Source organism: Coturnix japonica, chromosome 12 (genome assembly GCF_001577835.2).
Source record: "Coturnix japonica isolate 7356 chromosome 12, Coturnix japonica 2.1, whole genome shotgun sequence".
NCBI lineage: Eukaryota > Metazoa > Chordata > Aves > Galliformes > Phasianidae > Coturnix > Coturnix japonica.
Window position 1 is genome coordinate 1533460 of NC_029527.1, and position 14542 is coordinate 1548001.

Genomic DNA, 14542 nt, shown 5'->3' on the forward strand with positions numbered 1-14542 from the left:
TTGATAGCAATGGCTCTGAGTACTTAATTCAGTGGGTGCAGAAGTGAACTCTGAGGTGTGGAGGGGCCTTTCAGCTGCCCTTACACAGTCAACGTGTTCTTTGCAAATGTTTGTTACTGTGCAGAACATCCTGAACTCCATTCACCACGTGGGTCAAGCTGTGTTGGATTCAGATCCTATTCTCATGGCTACGTGCACCAGTCTGCCCGTGGGATCTTTAAATACATAACAAAATGCTCTGAATTGTCTAGGAATACATTTACCCTTTTCAGGCAGGGCTTTCCAGGCTGACTTTTTCCCAGCATGATTCTGCACTGGGATTGATTGGCAGTGTTTTGATACCGTGTGTCCAATATGTAAGTAAGGAGCTGGGCATTTCCTCATTGTTCTCCCAGTTTCCTAATGGCTGTTGCTAATTGTAAGGTGCCCCTGGGGGGAAATGAGCCGGAAGGTCCTGGGGTGGGTTAGTGCATACAATTGCATTGTGCTAATGTGTTTAATATTTGTTATTGTTTAACAGCATTAAGTGGCGAGATGACCTTTGAGAATGAAGGTGGTCGTTTAACAGAGTACTAAAGGATGTGCCCAGGCACCAGGGCAGCGTTTTGGAGAGAGGGAGGAAATCTCTGTGTTGAGAACCAAGAGAGTCTTTGAAGCAGCTGTTGTCCAAACACAGTCCAGGTAGTAGACCACAAGGAATGAGAAAAGAAGTATAGATGAGGCAGCGCCATATGCACCCCTCCCTAGAGCCATCTATGAATAATTACACTCAATACATTATATGTTTAAATATTCCTTACATGTTGATAGCTTATGTATGCTTTTCAAATTGTCCCACTTTAAGGCGTTATCTCCTGGCCATCACTGTCCTCTTCTGACTATATATGGCTTTCTTTTTAAGATGTTCCCATTTGTTCACTGATCTTATAATGCTGTTCTGCAAAGGTGCCCCCTTCAGAAAAGCTGTTTGTGAGGAGGGAAGCTGGACATTATAATTAACTGGCAAAGGAGAAGTTTGAGCATTCAGTGGAAGGCATAAGATCCACTCTGCCTCATTAGGTCAAATATAACTTTTCAGATGTGTTGAGATTTCATTAAGGGACAAGATGCAGAAGCTTTTCGTATCGCCTACCATCCAAATCTGGACCCAGAACATGTAGAGTCCCAGGCGTATTGCTTGTTTTCTCAAGTTGCAACACAAAGCTGTCATCCTTCCTGAAACCCTAATTTGCAGCCTGCTTGTGCTGTTTTGGTGGCATTCTTGGAGCAGGACTGAGCGTGCTAACAAGTGAAGCAAATGCTGTGTTTAAAAGATAAGCACTTGGAGAGTACCAACTTGGAAGGGAGCTGGAGTTCAAAAATCCAGGCTCTGAAGTGTAGAGAGCTGGCACAGTTTGAGAGGCAGTTTCTGTGTGTATTTGTGGAAGGCATGTCAGTGGGGGGGGGGGGGATGAGCTGTAGAAAGATATTGAGACTTATTTAAGGAGAATACAGTTGTTATCCAGGGTGTTAGAAATCATAGGAAGAAAACCAGAGGTGCCTCAGCAGGGTAGGTGAGGTGTCTGTGGAAATAAGGATGCAGACTGGCAAATTCTGCTAAAGGACACGTTGCCTGGATAACTGGGCAGGAAGGCTGGGCTGGGGAGGGCTGTATGGGAACATCTGTATGTCCTAATGGATGGTCCCAGTGCAGGTGGGCAGTGGGGTTTGTGTGAAAGGAGTTTGGGAAGGAGGCACAGAGAGCTGTCTGGGATAAGATGAGCCTTATATAGCATCTTAATCCGTTATATTTAGCTGCTATATCTTTAGGACTCTTTAGGTTATCCTCCTAATGCCTCTGTGCTGGGTTAATGCTGTTTCATTTACCATGCCTATCACTGATAGGCCTGAAGTTGTGTTCTGTTAACTCTGGATTGCTGAGGACATCTTTGTGCTGTGTGTCTCAGGACTCCTCTGACGTTGAAGGCAGTGAGCTCTGAGCACCTTGCTGACTGGTGTCAGATGGCTGCTGAAACTAATGCTTTGCTTTTAAATGCTCCAAAGTCATTCCGTGTGCTTTTCAGCTCCCCAGCACTTCTGTTGCCCAGGAGCCAAATTTACCTTCTTCCCAGGTCACCGCTGGCACAGTGTTTCTGCAGGTTTTGTGTCAGTGTTGGCCCTAATGGAGATATGAAGTAATACATAGGAGGGTTGGCTGGATCCACTCAGCCACATAACCATGCCCCAAGGATCCACTGCTTGTCAGCCCACCCCTTCCCCTGTGCATCTGGAAGCACCAGCCCGTGGCTGTTGGCTGCTCTGCAGCAGCACACTGGTAGATGATGCCAATGAAAAGAGATCCCTGCGTTGCAGGTGCTCAGGGAGCTCCTGAATGGGGTTGAGAGCCCTTGGGGAACATACCACTCCACTGGAAATTTGCTTGGCGTTACCTTTGCTATAGGAAATGCCAGATCACTGCAATACCCAGAGCAGACCAGACTGCTCACTTCCACATCTCTCCATGTCATGCTCTGTTTTCTAAATGCTTCATTGCAGATGGATTGTGCTTTGTGGGTTCACAGCTTCTCATCTGCTTTTTGTCAGAGGTAAGCAGATGCACTGCCTGTTGCTCTGTGGATCGAGTCCCTTGTACAGCAGCTGCCAAGGAACTTGGAGATAAAAACTTCAGCATATGGGAAAACTGGGATGAGAAGCCAGCTTCTGTGGCTGAGATGGTCTTGTTTTCCAGCTGGTCTCTTACCCTCCCAGGTTTCTTGCTGCTCCATCCCCATAAGGTGCTGTCTGGTGAGTTCCATGAGGGTCAGAGGGACTGGAGGTGTTTGACCCTCTCTGTTGCATGTGAAAATGAACCCCTTGAGGGAGAGAGCATCATGCTCCCTCTCTGCAGAGGCATGAACCATGCCAGGAACACAGGATGAGATTGTCACATAGACTGTGGTGTGATTGGAACGCTTTGTAATCCAAACTCAAAGTCTGATTTGCAGTTGCACGCAGCTGACTCTGCTGCCAGCCCCTTGTCTCTGCGTGCTGTGCTGCTGAGTGCTCACCATGCTGGGGCTATGGGCTCCCTCTGCGTCCTTCTCTTTTGCCTCCTTGGCTATGACCTGAGGCTCCCCAAGGCAATAAATGCTAGTCATTAATCAGTTAGAGTCATATTTAAATGATTATTGTGTAATGATTTTTGGATAACCATCCTAATTATAATAAATGTGCATAAGAGGACTGAATTAACGTCACATAAGTGAGGTTAATCTTGACTGCTTTGCTGTGCTTAGTGTAAGCATTCTTTTGTCATAATCATTACGTCTGGTTGGAAATGATATTTTCAGTTCGCTTTAAACACACGGAACCATGTCAGTATTATGACTTGGTTATTACTTAGCAAGATGGACACCAGAAGCACTCAGTTCATGGTATGGATATTTTCCATGTGATCAAAGAGGATGAACAATATAAGGGAGTGATCAGGTGCAGCATTGCTCAGTGTTGTGTGTGAGCCAGCTGCTGGAGGTGACCTGTGTATGGTGTGCTTGGGGTGCAGGCATCTCTGACAGATGTGGGGCAGTGCATTCTGTGCTCCCATGAGCTGCATTCCATCCAGCCAGGGAGAAAATTTTGCCTCGCTAATCCTTATGGATCTGCAGACTCACAGGTGAGGCTTGATTCTGATCCCAGGTGCCCTTTCTTGTGCTAAGGGGTGGTAACACACAGGTACTGTCACCTGGGAGAGCCTGGGTGCACCTCTGCCATCCTGCACAGCAGCACTGCATGCTGCAGCCATATCTCCATGCTGTTTGGCAGCACTCGGTGGCTGCTGAAGTGCGACCTGTGGGGTGTGATGCTTGGAGAGCTGTCAGCTCCTCGGTAAGAGGCTCTGAAGTGAGATTTTGTTGCCGTTTTTAATGGAATGGTAGAATCATAGAATAATGCCTGCCCTTCTGACCCAACCTGCTCTTTGCTCCTGGCCCCGCATGCTTGGCAGCACACAGCCTCCCCTTGCCTGTGTGAGCCAGCTGTGCTCTGCACAGAGCAGGATGGAGGATGGCTAAGGCAACGTGATTGCAAAGAGATTAAACTAGAGGTGATTTACAGCAGCCTCGTGAGCGGGTTTTCCATGTGCTAACAGCACAGTCTGGTTTTGGCCTGACAGTCAGGGTTATCTTCACCATTTAGATCACATCGATATCTTTTAAATTCTCCTGGTTTAAATGCCTTCATTGATGAGGAGCATGAATGCTGCTCTGATAATATTGGGCTTTTGGTGCTGAAGCCTCGTGGCCAGCTGACGTGTGGTCTCGAATGTGATTTTGGAAAGATCCCATCACCTAAATGTGATGGCTAAAGGATTTTCCCTTTTCTTGCCCTCTCTTTAAGTAACCTGTTCTTGTGGGTTTGGGGATTCCATGGATTAACATCACAGCTCACTGAAGGGCTCTAGAACTGCTGTTTGCTGTGTGTGCTTGTTGCAAACACGCTGTGTGGCTCCATGGCATCTCTCCTTCGGGCACTGTGGTGCTGCTGCTCAGGTGGTCAGAGTCTGCTGCCCTGGTGTTTGCATGCTCAGCAGTCAGCTGTTATCCCAGGTGGTGCAGATTTTTAGGTACCTTTAGCTACAACAGTTTACATTCTGTTTTATCACTTGTAATCCAGTACTGCAACTCCAACAGACCCATAAACAGAAATATATATATATAATTGCATTTGAAAGGTATCTGACAGCAGCCTGAAACATGGATCCCAGCATTAAGGTCCTGATGCTCTGTTTTGAATGTAGAAATGAGGAAACAAAAGCAAAAGCTGCTGGTGCCCTCGCAAACCTCAGCTTTTCATTTCCATAGTAGCACGGGGCCACTCTGCCTCTGAAACCTCCCTCTGGTGAGTCAACGCTGTGTTACAGCTGGGTTTGAGGGGGAGGTTCTGTGCTGGGAGGACCAAAGAGACATTTCTGTAGCATAATGAGTTAGAAAGAAAAGGCCAGGCTGCTCGGAAGAGTTGGGAATACACAGGGAGAACTACCAGGCTTAGTGAGTCAAGGAGAGGGGTCCCTGATAAAGCATGTTGATGGAAGAGATGGTTACTGTCTGCGTGCTGCTGTGGTGTAATGTAACCTTGCTTGGCCTTTCTTTTTTCCCTCTCGCATTCTTCTCTGTAATATTCTGAGAATCTTCACTGTTTCTCAAGGATCTGCTCGACTAAAAACCGTTTCTATCCAAAATATCTTGCAGAGAAAAGTAAGAAGATGTGGCCAAAATGCAATGAGGAATGGCTGGGATTAGAAGAAATAAGGATTTGGGAAATATTTGAGATGGGGTCTATGAACAAAATGGGGGAACAAAATCCTGTGTGTCCTGAACAAAGCACCTATTTCTGTGTGTTAAATGATGACTGCAGCCTCCAAACTGTCTGTATCAGAAGCCAGTGGCAGTAAGAGCAAGCTCGACGAAGTGAGCAGGCAGTCAGCAGGGTGTTAAGGAAATTAGTGACTAATTATGCAAGTGACACTTTTCTGCAGTCTCCCAAGAAATGAATTTGCAGCAGAGAGCAGCACCGTGTGCACTTAAAAACTGTCTTCCATAAAAAGAAAAATAATCCGAAGGCTTTCTGGCAACTTTTATTCTCAGTAGCTGGTGGAAGGGTGAAGCTTTGTGCCCTCAGCCCCAGCTGCCCCTGGTCCGAGCTCATGGCAGGGCTGTTCCTGAGGCCCTGACTCAGGGCTCAGTTGAGGCTGTGCTGGTGAGGATGTGCACCCTGCCTTCTCTCCCCACCCCGAGGCTGGTGCTTCTGGCCTGCTCTCCTGGCAAGTCCCTTGTCCTGTGTGTGATGTGATGGGTGCCCACCTGGGATGGGAAACTCCACCTCAACGGGGCCGGCAGCCCCATGGGCAGAGCTTTGACCTCAGCGAGGTCTGGGAACAGCACAGCTTTCTGTAAGGCAAGGCGAAGCCAATCTGAAGAGAAGAGCTTGAAAAGCTGGGTGGCAGAGAGGAAACCCCTGAGGTGTTCAGTGCCTGGTAGGAAAGAACAGCCCTGATGTGTAAAAGCAGGCTGCCAAGAAGGAGAGGTGGTGGCACGCTGCCTGAGTAGTGCCTTTCATCTCCAGCTTTCTTTTCTGCGCTCTTTTTGGAGGAGTAAAAGATTGCTGTTGTGCTGTCAACCGAGTGATTCCCTCCCATGAACTCTTCCCACCTGCCTTACTTATTCCCTAGCATCTCTGTCACGTTTGTCACAGCGATGTATGCACGGGTGTATCGTGACTTCTGAACAAGAACCCTGGGAGCTTGTGTGCTCACATTTATAGTTGCTGTGTGTTCTCTCAGCATGACGAGGCTGCTGGGTCAGAACACCCGGCAAGCTTCCAGCTCACTCAGGCCTCCCAAAATGGCATGGGGCCATGTGCAGCTCCCCAGCATCTCTGCACCGGCCTGAAGGGTGGCTGCTCTGCAGAGCTTGGCTCTTGGTCTCCTGATGGCTGCAGCATCCCGTGTGATGGTGACACTCAGCCTGCACCCCATGTGCCCGAGCATAGGCTGTGTCTGTGTCAGGTGAACCCTCCCTGCTCTCTGCTTGTTCCCCCCCAGGGAGCTGCCTCGAGGCCAGCCCAGTGTGGCTGGGGCGGAGGAGGCTGACCAGCTGCCCCTTCCCAGCCTGTTTCCCCCCTTGTGCCCTGGTCACTGTCTCTGCTCTTCCTGGGAGGTGTTTGTGCCTGGTTCCTCTGGCGTCAGGCTGCAGCTTTGTAGCCCCACACTAGAGCAGGCCACGGGCAGTTTCCCTCCCCCTTCCACGGCAGAGCTCCAGCTAACCAAACCAGAGGCTTCCTCCTCCTCTCAGTCTGCTTCACTCACAAACCCTTTGAGAAGCAGAGCTTTAACCCCTCTCTTTGCCTCAGTAATCTCCGTGTGCTGGGTGCATCCGTCATATACCCCCTTGTCTCAACAGGGAACTCTTACGATCGGTGGTGAAGAAGTGACCCTTGAGTACACCCTATGCCCAGAGTTTTGGCGCTGCAAACGTGTAAGTATGCAACCAGAGAGCTGTGCTGTGCTTCCCCTGCTGGTTTTTATGGCAGTGGCAGCTGAGACAGCATTAAACTTATGCACAGTGGCTGAAAGTCCTTAAGAGTAATATGTATTCTGAAGCTCTCTTCTAAACTTCCATATTTTTCCCTGCCTTGATTTGATACTGCTTTGTTGCTTTGGTACAGGTAGCATGGTTTTGTGTGCAGAGCAGCCTTGTCCCTATGCAGTGTTTCTTTTTTAACATGCGGGGAACATAGCATATTTCTGCTGGCCCAAAATGAGGCAGTGATTCCACCAGCTGGAACAGAGCAGATTTTCATTCTGGTTCACTCCCCAGGTTCAGTGTTAGAGCAGAAGAGGGTTGTTGTCCCCATTCCTACTGGCTTGCAGCAGGCTCTGGGTGAGGTACCCATCCTGCCTCTCAGGCTCTGTGTGTAACTTCTCTATGGCTGTAACTTACCTTCTGAAAGCAAATCAGAATCTGACCTTCTGAAATAGGCAGAAACCGCATCTGCAAAACATGACTTCCTCATGCTGTACGTCTTCCATTGCAGTGCAAAGTGTGTAACGTGGGCTACAGATCTTCCTGCTCCTATTGCAAGCTCCCGAGAGATGGTGAGTATATCTGGTCCTCCTGTGCCAGGTCAGTTAGAAGTTTCATCTGCCCTTACAAGTAAGTTTGCCTTCTGGCTTCCCTGTAGCATCCTTGTTGTTGGAACTGGCTGAGCACTGTGTAGGAGCATTGTTAATTTTGCTTCATTTAGGCCCCTTTCCTGCCCATACTAAAGGTGCTGCCTGCTGCTGCTAGGGTCTCTGTTCTTTTGAGCCTTGGTGTCTTACTACATGAGTCCTGCATGGTTTTTCTGTTCCTCTTTTGAGGTTCTTGGGCTTGGGGTGAATGCAGGATGTGAACTGTGAACTCACCTTGCTGACAGTAAGGAGCACGTGGGAAGGAGTTCAGCTCCCCCAGGAGCTCCTGCTCTCCCACCAGCACTTCTGGGTGGGATGGCATGAGAGCCAGAACACGTTCCTTGGAGGGGCTGGTTTCTTTGGGCTGAGCAGGTATTCCAGGCCCTCTGTAAGCTTTGCCTTGGCATCTTTGAGCAGACTTGTGATATTTCTTGTTTCTTATGCACCTTAGGTAGGAGGGCATTAAAATAACTGCAGATGCAGAGTTCCTTACTTGCTGAAGCGCTCCCCCAGTAGATGTTGTGCTTTCCTTGCACTGTGGCTCTTTTATTGGTGTTAGAAAGGCAGAATTTACACAGCTGGCCCCCTTAATCACCACAGCTGTGTATTGTAATAAACACTACCAAGGAGCAAAATAAATTGAGCCTTTAAGATGCTGTGAAGAGTGATTGTGCTGCATGCTTCACACTGGCCTGTTGTGTTTATTAGGAGTTTGTGGTAAGGTCATCTCCCCATGACTGTCCGTTAATTGTTAGGTGAAATAAAGTAAGGCTCTACACATAAGCATTTGTTTTTGCAGCTTTGCATGGGTTCTTGTATGCACAGTGGCTGCTGGTTTTGAAATCAATTTTAATATGTTTCTCTTAACAGGGAACAGAGCAGGCTCAGAGTCCAAAGGTTGTCCTGAGGGAGAAGATGCATCATCTGAGCAAGAATTCAGTAAGAGCAGCGCTCTCCCCATCTCTGGGATTGTGCTTATGTCTGTGTAATTTGGTTTCATTTGCAAGCTCTATGTGAGGTACTGCATATAAAGTGTAGCCAAACCTCTGCAAACAGGAGACAAATTAGTACAGAGCATGCATGCACAGCGTGAGCTGTGCTGACAGCCAAGCAAGTCACTGTGTAGTTTTCCCAGTGTTTACATGCGAAATAATTGTGTTCTGCCGTGCTTCTCACTGCCCAAACACAATGAGAGCAGAGATGTGCTCTGGGAAATGTTAAAGAGTGAAGCTTCACTTTGCCAGGGCTTGTTCTCTCACTCCTTACTTTGTGGAAACAGACTTCAGCAGCAAGTACAGGGCTGGTGACATCTGACCTTAGAACCCCACAGCTTAGGTTTCCCTTTCTGACAGCATCAGAAGCTCAGGCAGGGATCTCTTGAAGTGAAGCAAGATGCTTCAGAGGCCTTCAAGCTCAGAAACCTGATAGGATTTACCCTCTGTCTATCACGTAGCTGTGCTAGGGGCAGGGTGATTCCACATCATGGTACCACATTTGTGGTAAGTAGGGGCCTATTAATAATCAGTAATTTTATTTATGATGTATGTGTGTGCACCCAGTTTTCCTCTAGCATAGAGACAGGATGACAGTCATTAGTTGAGATTGCTCAGCTACAGAGTGTTCCTGAATAGATCAGGCATGGTAAGGATATCACTGCTGTGTAGGTTTTCCCAGACATGAGTGCACCGTATCCAAACCCATCCTTATTTACATGTGCCCAGGCAAGAGCTGGTCCTAAAAGCAGGCCAGAATGCCTCATCTCTGACTGCAGAGGTCAGACAGAGGAACCTGATGTGAAACAGATGAGCTGCGCATCTATCTTGCCTTTTTTGTGCCTTGGGTCTGCAGAGAATAAAGATACGGGATGTGCAAAGGACAGAATAGGGTGAATAGGCCTTTTCTGGGGTGAACATTTGTTCTGAGCAGAAAACAGCACAAGAAAAAGTACGTGCTGAAGCACCGTGTTTGAAACCAGACCATTTCTCTTCTCTAATAGCAGAGACAAAGCTTGAAAAACCTGAGCAAGAGTTACCAGCACAACCAGGATCTCCAAAGCAGCCTCTCCAGGCCTCAGATCCTGCTCCTCAGCAGGAGTGCCAGCCTCAGGAACAGGAGCCAAGGAAAAGAGATGAAGGGAGAGAACGGCGACCCTCGCAGGAGAAGAGAAGGGACATGGACAAGCAGCAGGAGCTGCCTCCTCAGAGGGAAGGAGAGGAAGCCACGCCACAGGAAGGTGGAGGAAGCAGAAGTGAGTGGCAGAGAGCCCAATTTGGACTTCACCTGGGACTGCTGTCTGTGCACTCCTATCTGCAGAAATGGCAGCATTTCTCTAAGACTTCTGGAGGCTGTTGTGCAGATCTGTGGCATCAAGTAATGGTGGGCTGTCCAGCTCTTAAAGTGCTGGCAATTTGCCCTTTAAAAAGTTAATTCTGGGTAAGCTGTCTTCAGGATGGTACAACTAAATTAACACAGCAGCAAAATTCTCTGAGGCCATAACTTAGCCTGGACTGAGCTCCTCCAAGGAGGAGACTGCATTCAGCTCTGTTTTATGAGGGGGAAAGGTGGGGAATTAGTGGGAGAATTCTGAGCAAGCTGGGGAGATAAAGTGGGAAGGCTTGCAGACCCAACTGCAGGAAGCCCTGCTATTGATTTGGAGGGGTTTAATTCTACCTTTGCTGTTACAGTAAACCTAGATTTGAATATATATATCTTTTTCTTTCTTCTTTGGCCTCCTCTCATTGACCTTCTCAGCAATCATGCTGAAGCGTATTACTCGGTTCACCCCACCAGAAGTGATTGTGGGGCTGCTGGCTCCATATGTGCGTATCTCCACATCCAACGTGCGCATCATGAAGAACAAAGCTGGCCGGATGGGGCAGACCTATGGCTTCATTGAGCTGGAATCGCATGCTGTGAGTAGCTTCCTGTTCTCACGTCTCTCCCTGTTGGCGTGTCTGGCGGGCAGAAGTAGAAAAAAACACAGGAATAAAAGAATATAGGAAGTCGTTGTAGTTGTGAAGCATCTTTCTTGGAGAGTGTTGGTGGCTCTCCTGCTCGTCTGGCTAGTTACAAGGAACACCTGATACCTCTGTTGATCTCAGGCCTTAAGAGCCAAAGGCTGTTGTGTTTAAGTTGTGATGCTTTCTCAGTATCCCGCTTGGCAGACCCTCCTAAACTTGACCATATCTTGCTCAGCTATTATGTTTGTAGGGATCTTGAATTCAACGATTTCTGTGTGCAAAAGGTGAGAATCTTAATTAACGGGATGCTCTGGGGGAGGGTTCATATGGATGTGAAATTTTCCTTTGCTTTGACAGGAGGCACTGAGGTTGCTAAAGATACTGCAGAATCTGGATCCCCCCATCTGCATTGATGGACGTACATTGGAAGTGAATCTTGCTACAGGGAGGAGAAGGTACGGCCAGATAAGGCAGTAGGGTTGCCCTCTGTGCTGTGCTGTAAGGCCAGAGCTGTGCTGTCAAAGCAGATGCTTCAGTGCTGGCACACGAATTAGCACAGATGTTCCTACACCTTAACATGATTTTGACAGTAAAGCGAAAGTAACAGAGCTGGAAGAAGCTTCAGAGATTGAGCAGCATAAGAATAACCATTGTGTTAAGTGGCCTTCTGTTGTCCAGCCATCATGTCCCATTGTGAAGGGGCCAGTGATCTGCAGAGCCTGTTTCCTGGGGTGGGCACAGTCCAACGTGTGGCCAGTGAAAGTAGTCTTTCTATCTTCAGAGCTCCTGCTGATTGTTTGAGTACACTGAGGTTAATGTGAAGCTAGATTGACGTTAACCTGCCACATTTATCTCAATAGGAATGACTATGGGGAGCATGGAGACAACTCCTACTATAACCAGGTAGGTCTGCACAGCTACAACTGGGAGGGAAGAAAGGGAGCACCAAGAGTGTCATGCCTGACTTTGTTAGGCTTTTTTCCTTTGTGCTGCTGAAACAATGTCTGAAGGTGTAGTGATGATGCTTGGGTGTGCTCTATTGTGCTGCTCATCCACTACACAGAATCCTAATGCATGCAGAAGTGCAGGTCAAAGCAAAGAGTCTGGGGCTGGATCACTGTATGACATGCTTTGGGAAGATGACTTAATGCTGGCTCATCTCAGTTCCTGGACAGAGTGTGATGGGGCTGCAGGGCCATGCTGAATGGGCCTGGTGCTTTCGTATGTGTTGCCATGATTACTCAGTTAAAGACTGAGGGGAGATGGAGGTGTCTCGTGCCTTGCAACACTGTCCATCATTCTGTAAATGAATAGTCAGGTCTACTTTTGTTCTATTTAGAGTAGCTAAATGGATGTTTTCCTGTTCTTTGGGCCTGTGGGAGGGAAACGCCATGTGATGTATGAGAGTTTCTGATCTGTCTGTGTTGTTCACTTCTTCCAGGGCAGGAGGGGTGGCGAATCACAGAGACGCACCAGAGCACAGTGTAAGTTACGCTCTGCCTCACTCCTACTACGGAGGCTTTTCTTCCTTAAAAGGGTACTGACATGTAGAAATCAGCCAAAAAGTATTTTAAAGGCCAAGAGTAGGTTTGTTTGCTACGCCCACTTCTGAGTTCCTTTGCCAAATTCTAGTCACATTTTTCTATCTGATAATGGGTTTCTCTCTGCTCTTACTGTGCAAAAGCTACATGCAAATAAATTAAACTTGCTGCTTACTTTTCCTTGTTGCAGCAAACAGATGGGATAAAATCAGCCTGGCAATTGCTAGATGAGTTGGAAGAATATACACTGCACCAGTGGTGCTGGTGGCTGTAAAACCATTCCTGATTGTTTAACTCACTTATATACACTATCACTGAGCTCTGTTTAAATAACATTTTGGAAATGAGAAACATTGCTCATATTATGGCCATACCCTCAGGGCCTTCGGCTTTTCCTGTAGAAACAGGTCGCTCTGTTTCTTCCACAAGCCTTCCTGCACCCACGGGCGGAAGGGATGTGGGGAGTGTCATCATTTTAAACTGAGGCTTGTTTGTAAGAGCACAGATCTTCCTTGTTCCCAAGGGTGGGTGGAAACAGCGCCTTGTACTCATTAACCCATTCGTTAGGAAATTACTGAGTTTTGTTTCTTTATCCAGTCCAGTGTTATGATCTGGTGATCTCAGCTCTTCCTCCCTGTAAGTGTGTTTTGATGAGGAGTTTTTGTAAGAGCTCTATAACAGGAGAATGGTGAAAACCTGATTACCTTATTACTCCTCAGAGAGAAAAATACGTAGGTAGACCAATGTGAGGATTCTCTTGCCTGTCTTTACCGGGAGAGAAGATTTCTCGAGCCTTTCACCAGAGCAGGATTTACTTTTGTCTTTGTAAAAGGCAAGTTCTGCATTTGGAAGACGACTTGTGTTATCTCTTGTCTCTCCATTCAGCTCCATCAGATGTATCCACATACATTTATGATCCCGAAACTGGGAATTACTACGATCCCATAGCTGGAACATACTATGACCCCAGGACTCAGGTGAGCACGTAGGAACCAAGCTTTATATACTTACAGACTGCCCTTCTCTGTGTAGATTTTGCAACTTGAAGAGGGCTAGCATAGGGCAGCTTAGAGGGAGCTTTGTTTCTCTCAATTTTCTGACCTGTATAAAGGAGTTTCATGTTCTGAAATCTCACTTTAATGACCATCTACCCAGCAGCTGTGTTGAATCATTTACTGTGGCTGCCTCCTTGACCTCTGAAGCCTTTGGAAGGCTTTTGATCTACTCTTCATTGCACAGATTTACAGAGAGCATCCATGCTCAATTTTACTGAAGGCATGTTATGTGACTGTACATAAAGATGGAGAGCAGAGCTCTATTTTTGTCTCTTTGCTCCCTGAGTCTGGCCAGAAATAGTTACAAGGATGCCAAAAAAGAGCCATCTGCTAAGGTCCTCTGGGACTGTCATCTTGTTTTCATGCAACTGAAGATGCCTGTTCACTGTGCAAACAGGGCAGTGCTCAGATGACCTGGCTGTAGTAGACAGTCTGCTGCCCAGCAAAGTCCTGAAGCCTTTGCTTCAGCTGAGACTCCATAGTCCCTTCTCACTGTGCTGGTCTCCTTTGCCCTATAAAGATAATAAGTCCAGTAAGAAGACTGAAAGGTTTTGGCTAAGTTTTCTTTCTTTGCCTCATTCAGAGAGAAGTCACAATAGACCGAGAACCGTGCTCATCACCTCCAGAGAACAGAAAGAGGCAACATGGAAGCCAAGAAAGGACGAGTGAAAGGAAGGAGCCACACAGCAGGGACAACAGGGACAAAAAGGAGAAAGGGAAAAATACTTCTGCCAAGGTAATTCCCTGCAGTAGTCAGAATGGTCTGAGATCTGAAGCTGGGACATCGAGGTAATAATGTTAGGAAAAAAGTGAGTAATTATTAGAGGATTCAAAAAGGGAGGGATGGTGATGAAGTCCAAGTGATGAAATTCATGGGGTCACCAGCAGGTCAGGAACGTGATTCTGACCAAACAGGGACAAGTTCCTGAAATTTTTGCCTTGTGACTTGAAGTCAGGGCTTCTCATCCCTTTCTTATAATAAAGGATGGAGAAACATCTGCATAATTGAGACTGGCACTTCACTCACGCTACTGAAAGTACCCAACTGTTGCAACAGAGCAAGCAAAATAGTGGTAAGGGTGTTTGAATATAGTCAGATAGTAACAGTAACTGCAGTTCCTGCCCCCTCCAAACATCACAGACATGAGGATGAGGCAAGTGGTGTAGATGTACTGCAAAGGTGAACCAACATCAAATGTAGATAGGAGTCTGCATTGGGCATTCTTTACAATACATCCCAGAGTCCAGCCCCAGTCATGAGTTAGTGCTAATTTAATGCTA

General features: G+C 47.3%; 1 protein-coding gene across 1 annotated transcript in view; it reads left to right on the forward strand.

Moving 5' to 3' along the window:
• The window catches only part of RBM6 (RNA binding motif protein 6), a 48375-nt gene that overhangs the window by 27471 nt on the left and 6362 nt on the right, over window positions 1-14542 (forward strand). The window contains exons 7-16 of the mRNA XM_015874601.2: window positions 6936-7010; window positions 7570-7630; window positions 8576-8644; window positions 9702-9953; window positions 10457-10617; window positions 11023-11120; window positions 11526-11568; window positions 12107-12149; window positions 13092-13183; window positions 13845-13997. Coding sequence (XP_015730087.1) covers window positions 6936-7010; window positions 7570-7630; window positions 8576-8644; window positions 9702-9953; window positions 10457-10617; window positions 11023-11120; window positions 11526-11568; window positions 12107-12149; window positions 13092-13183; window positions 13845-13997 — 1047 coding nt within the window. The remainder of the gene's footprint in view (window positions 1-6935; window positions 7011-7569; window positions 7631-8575; window positions 8645-9701; window positions 9954-10456; window positions 10618-11022; window positions 11121-11525; window positions 11569-12106; window positions 12150-13091; window positions 13184-13844; window positions 13998-14542) is intronic.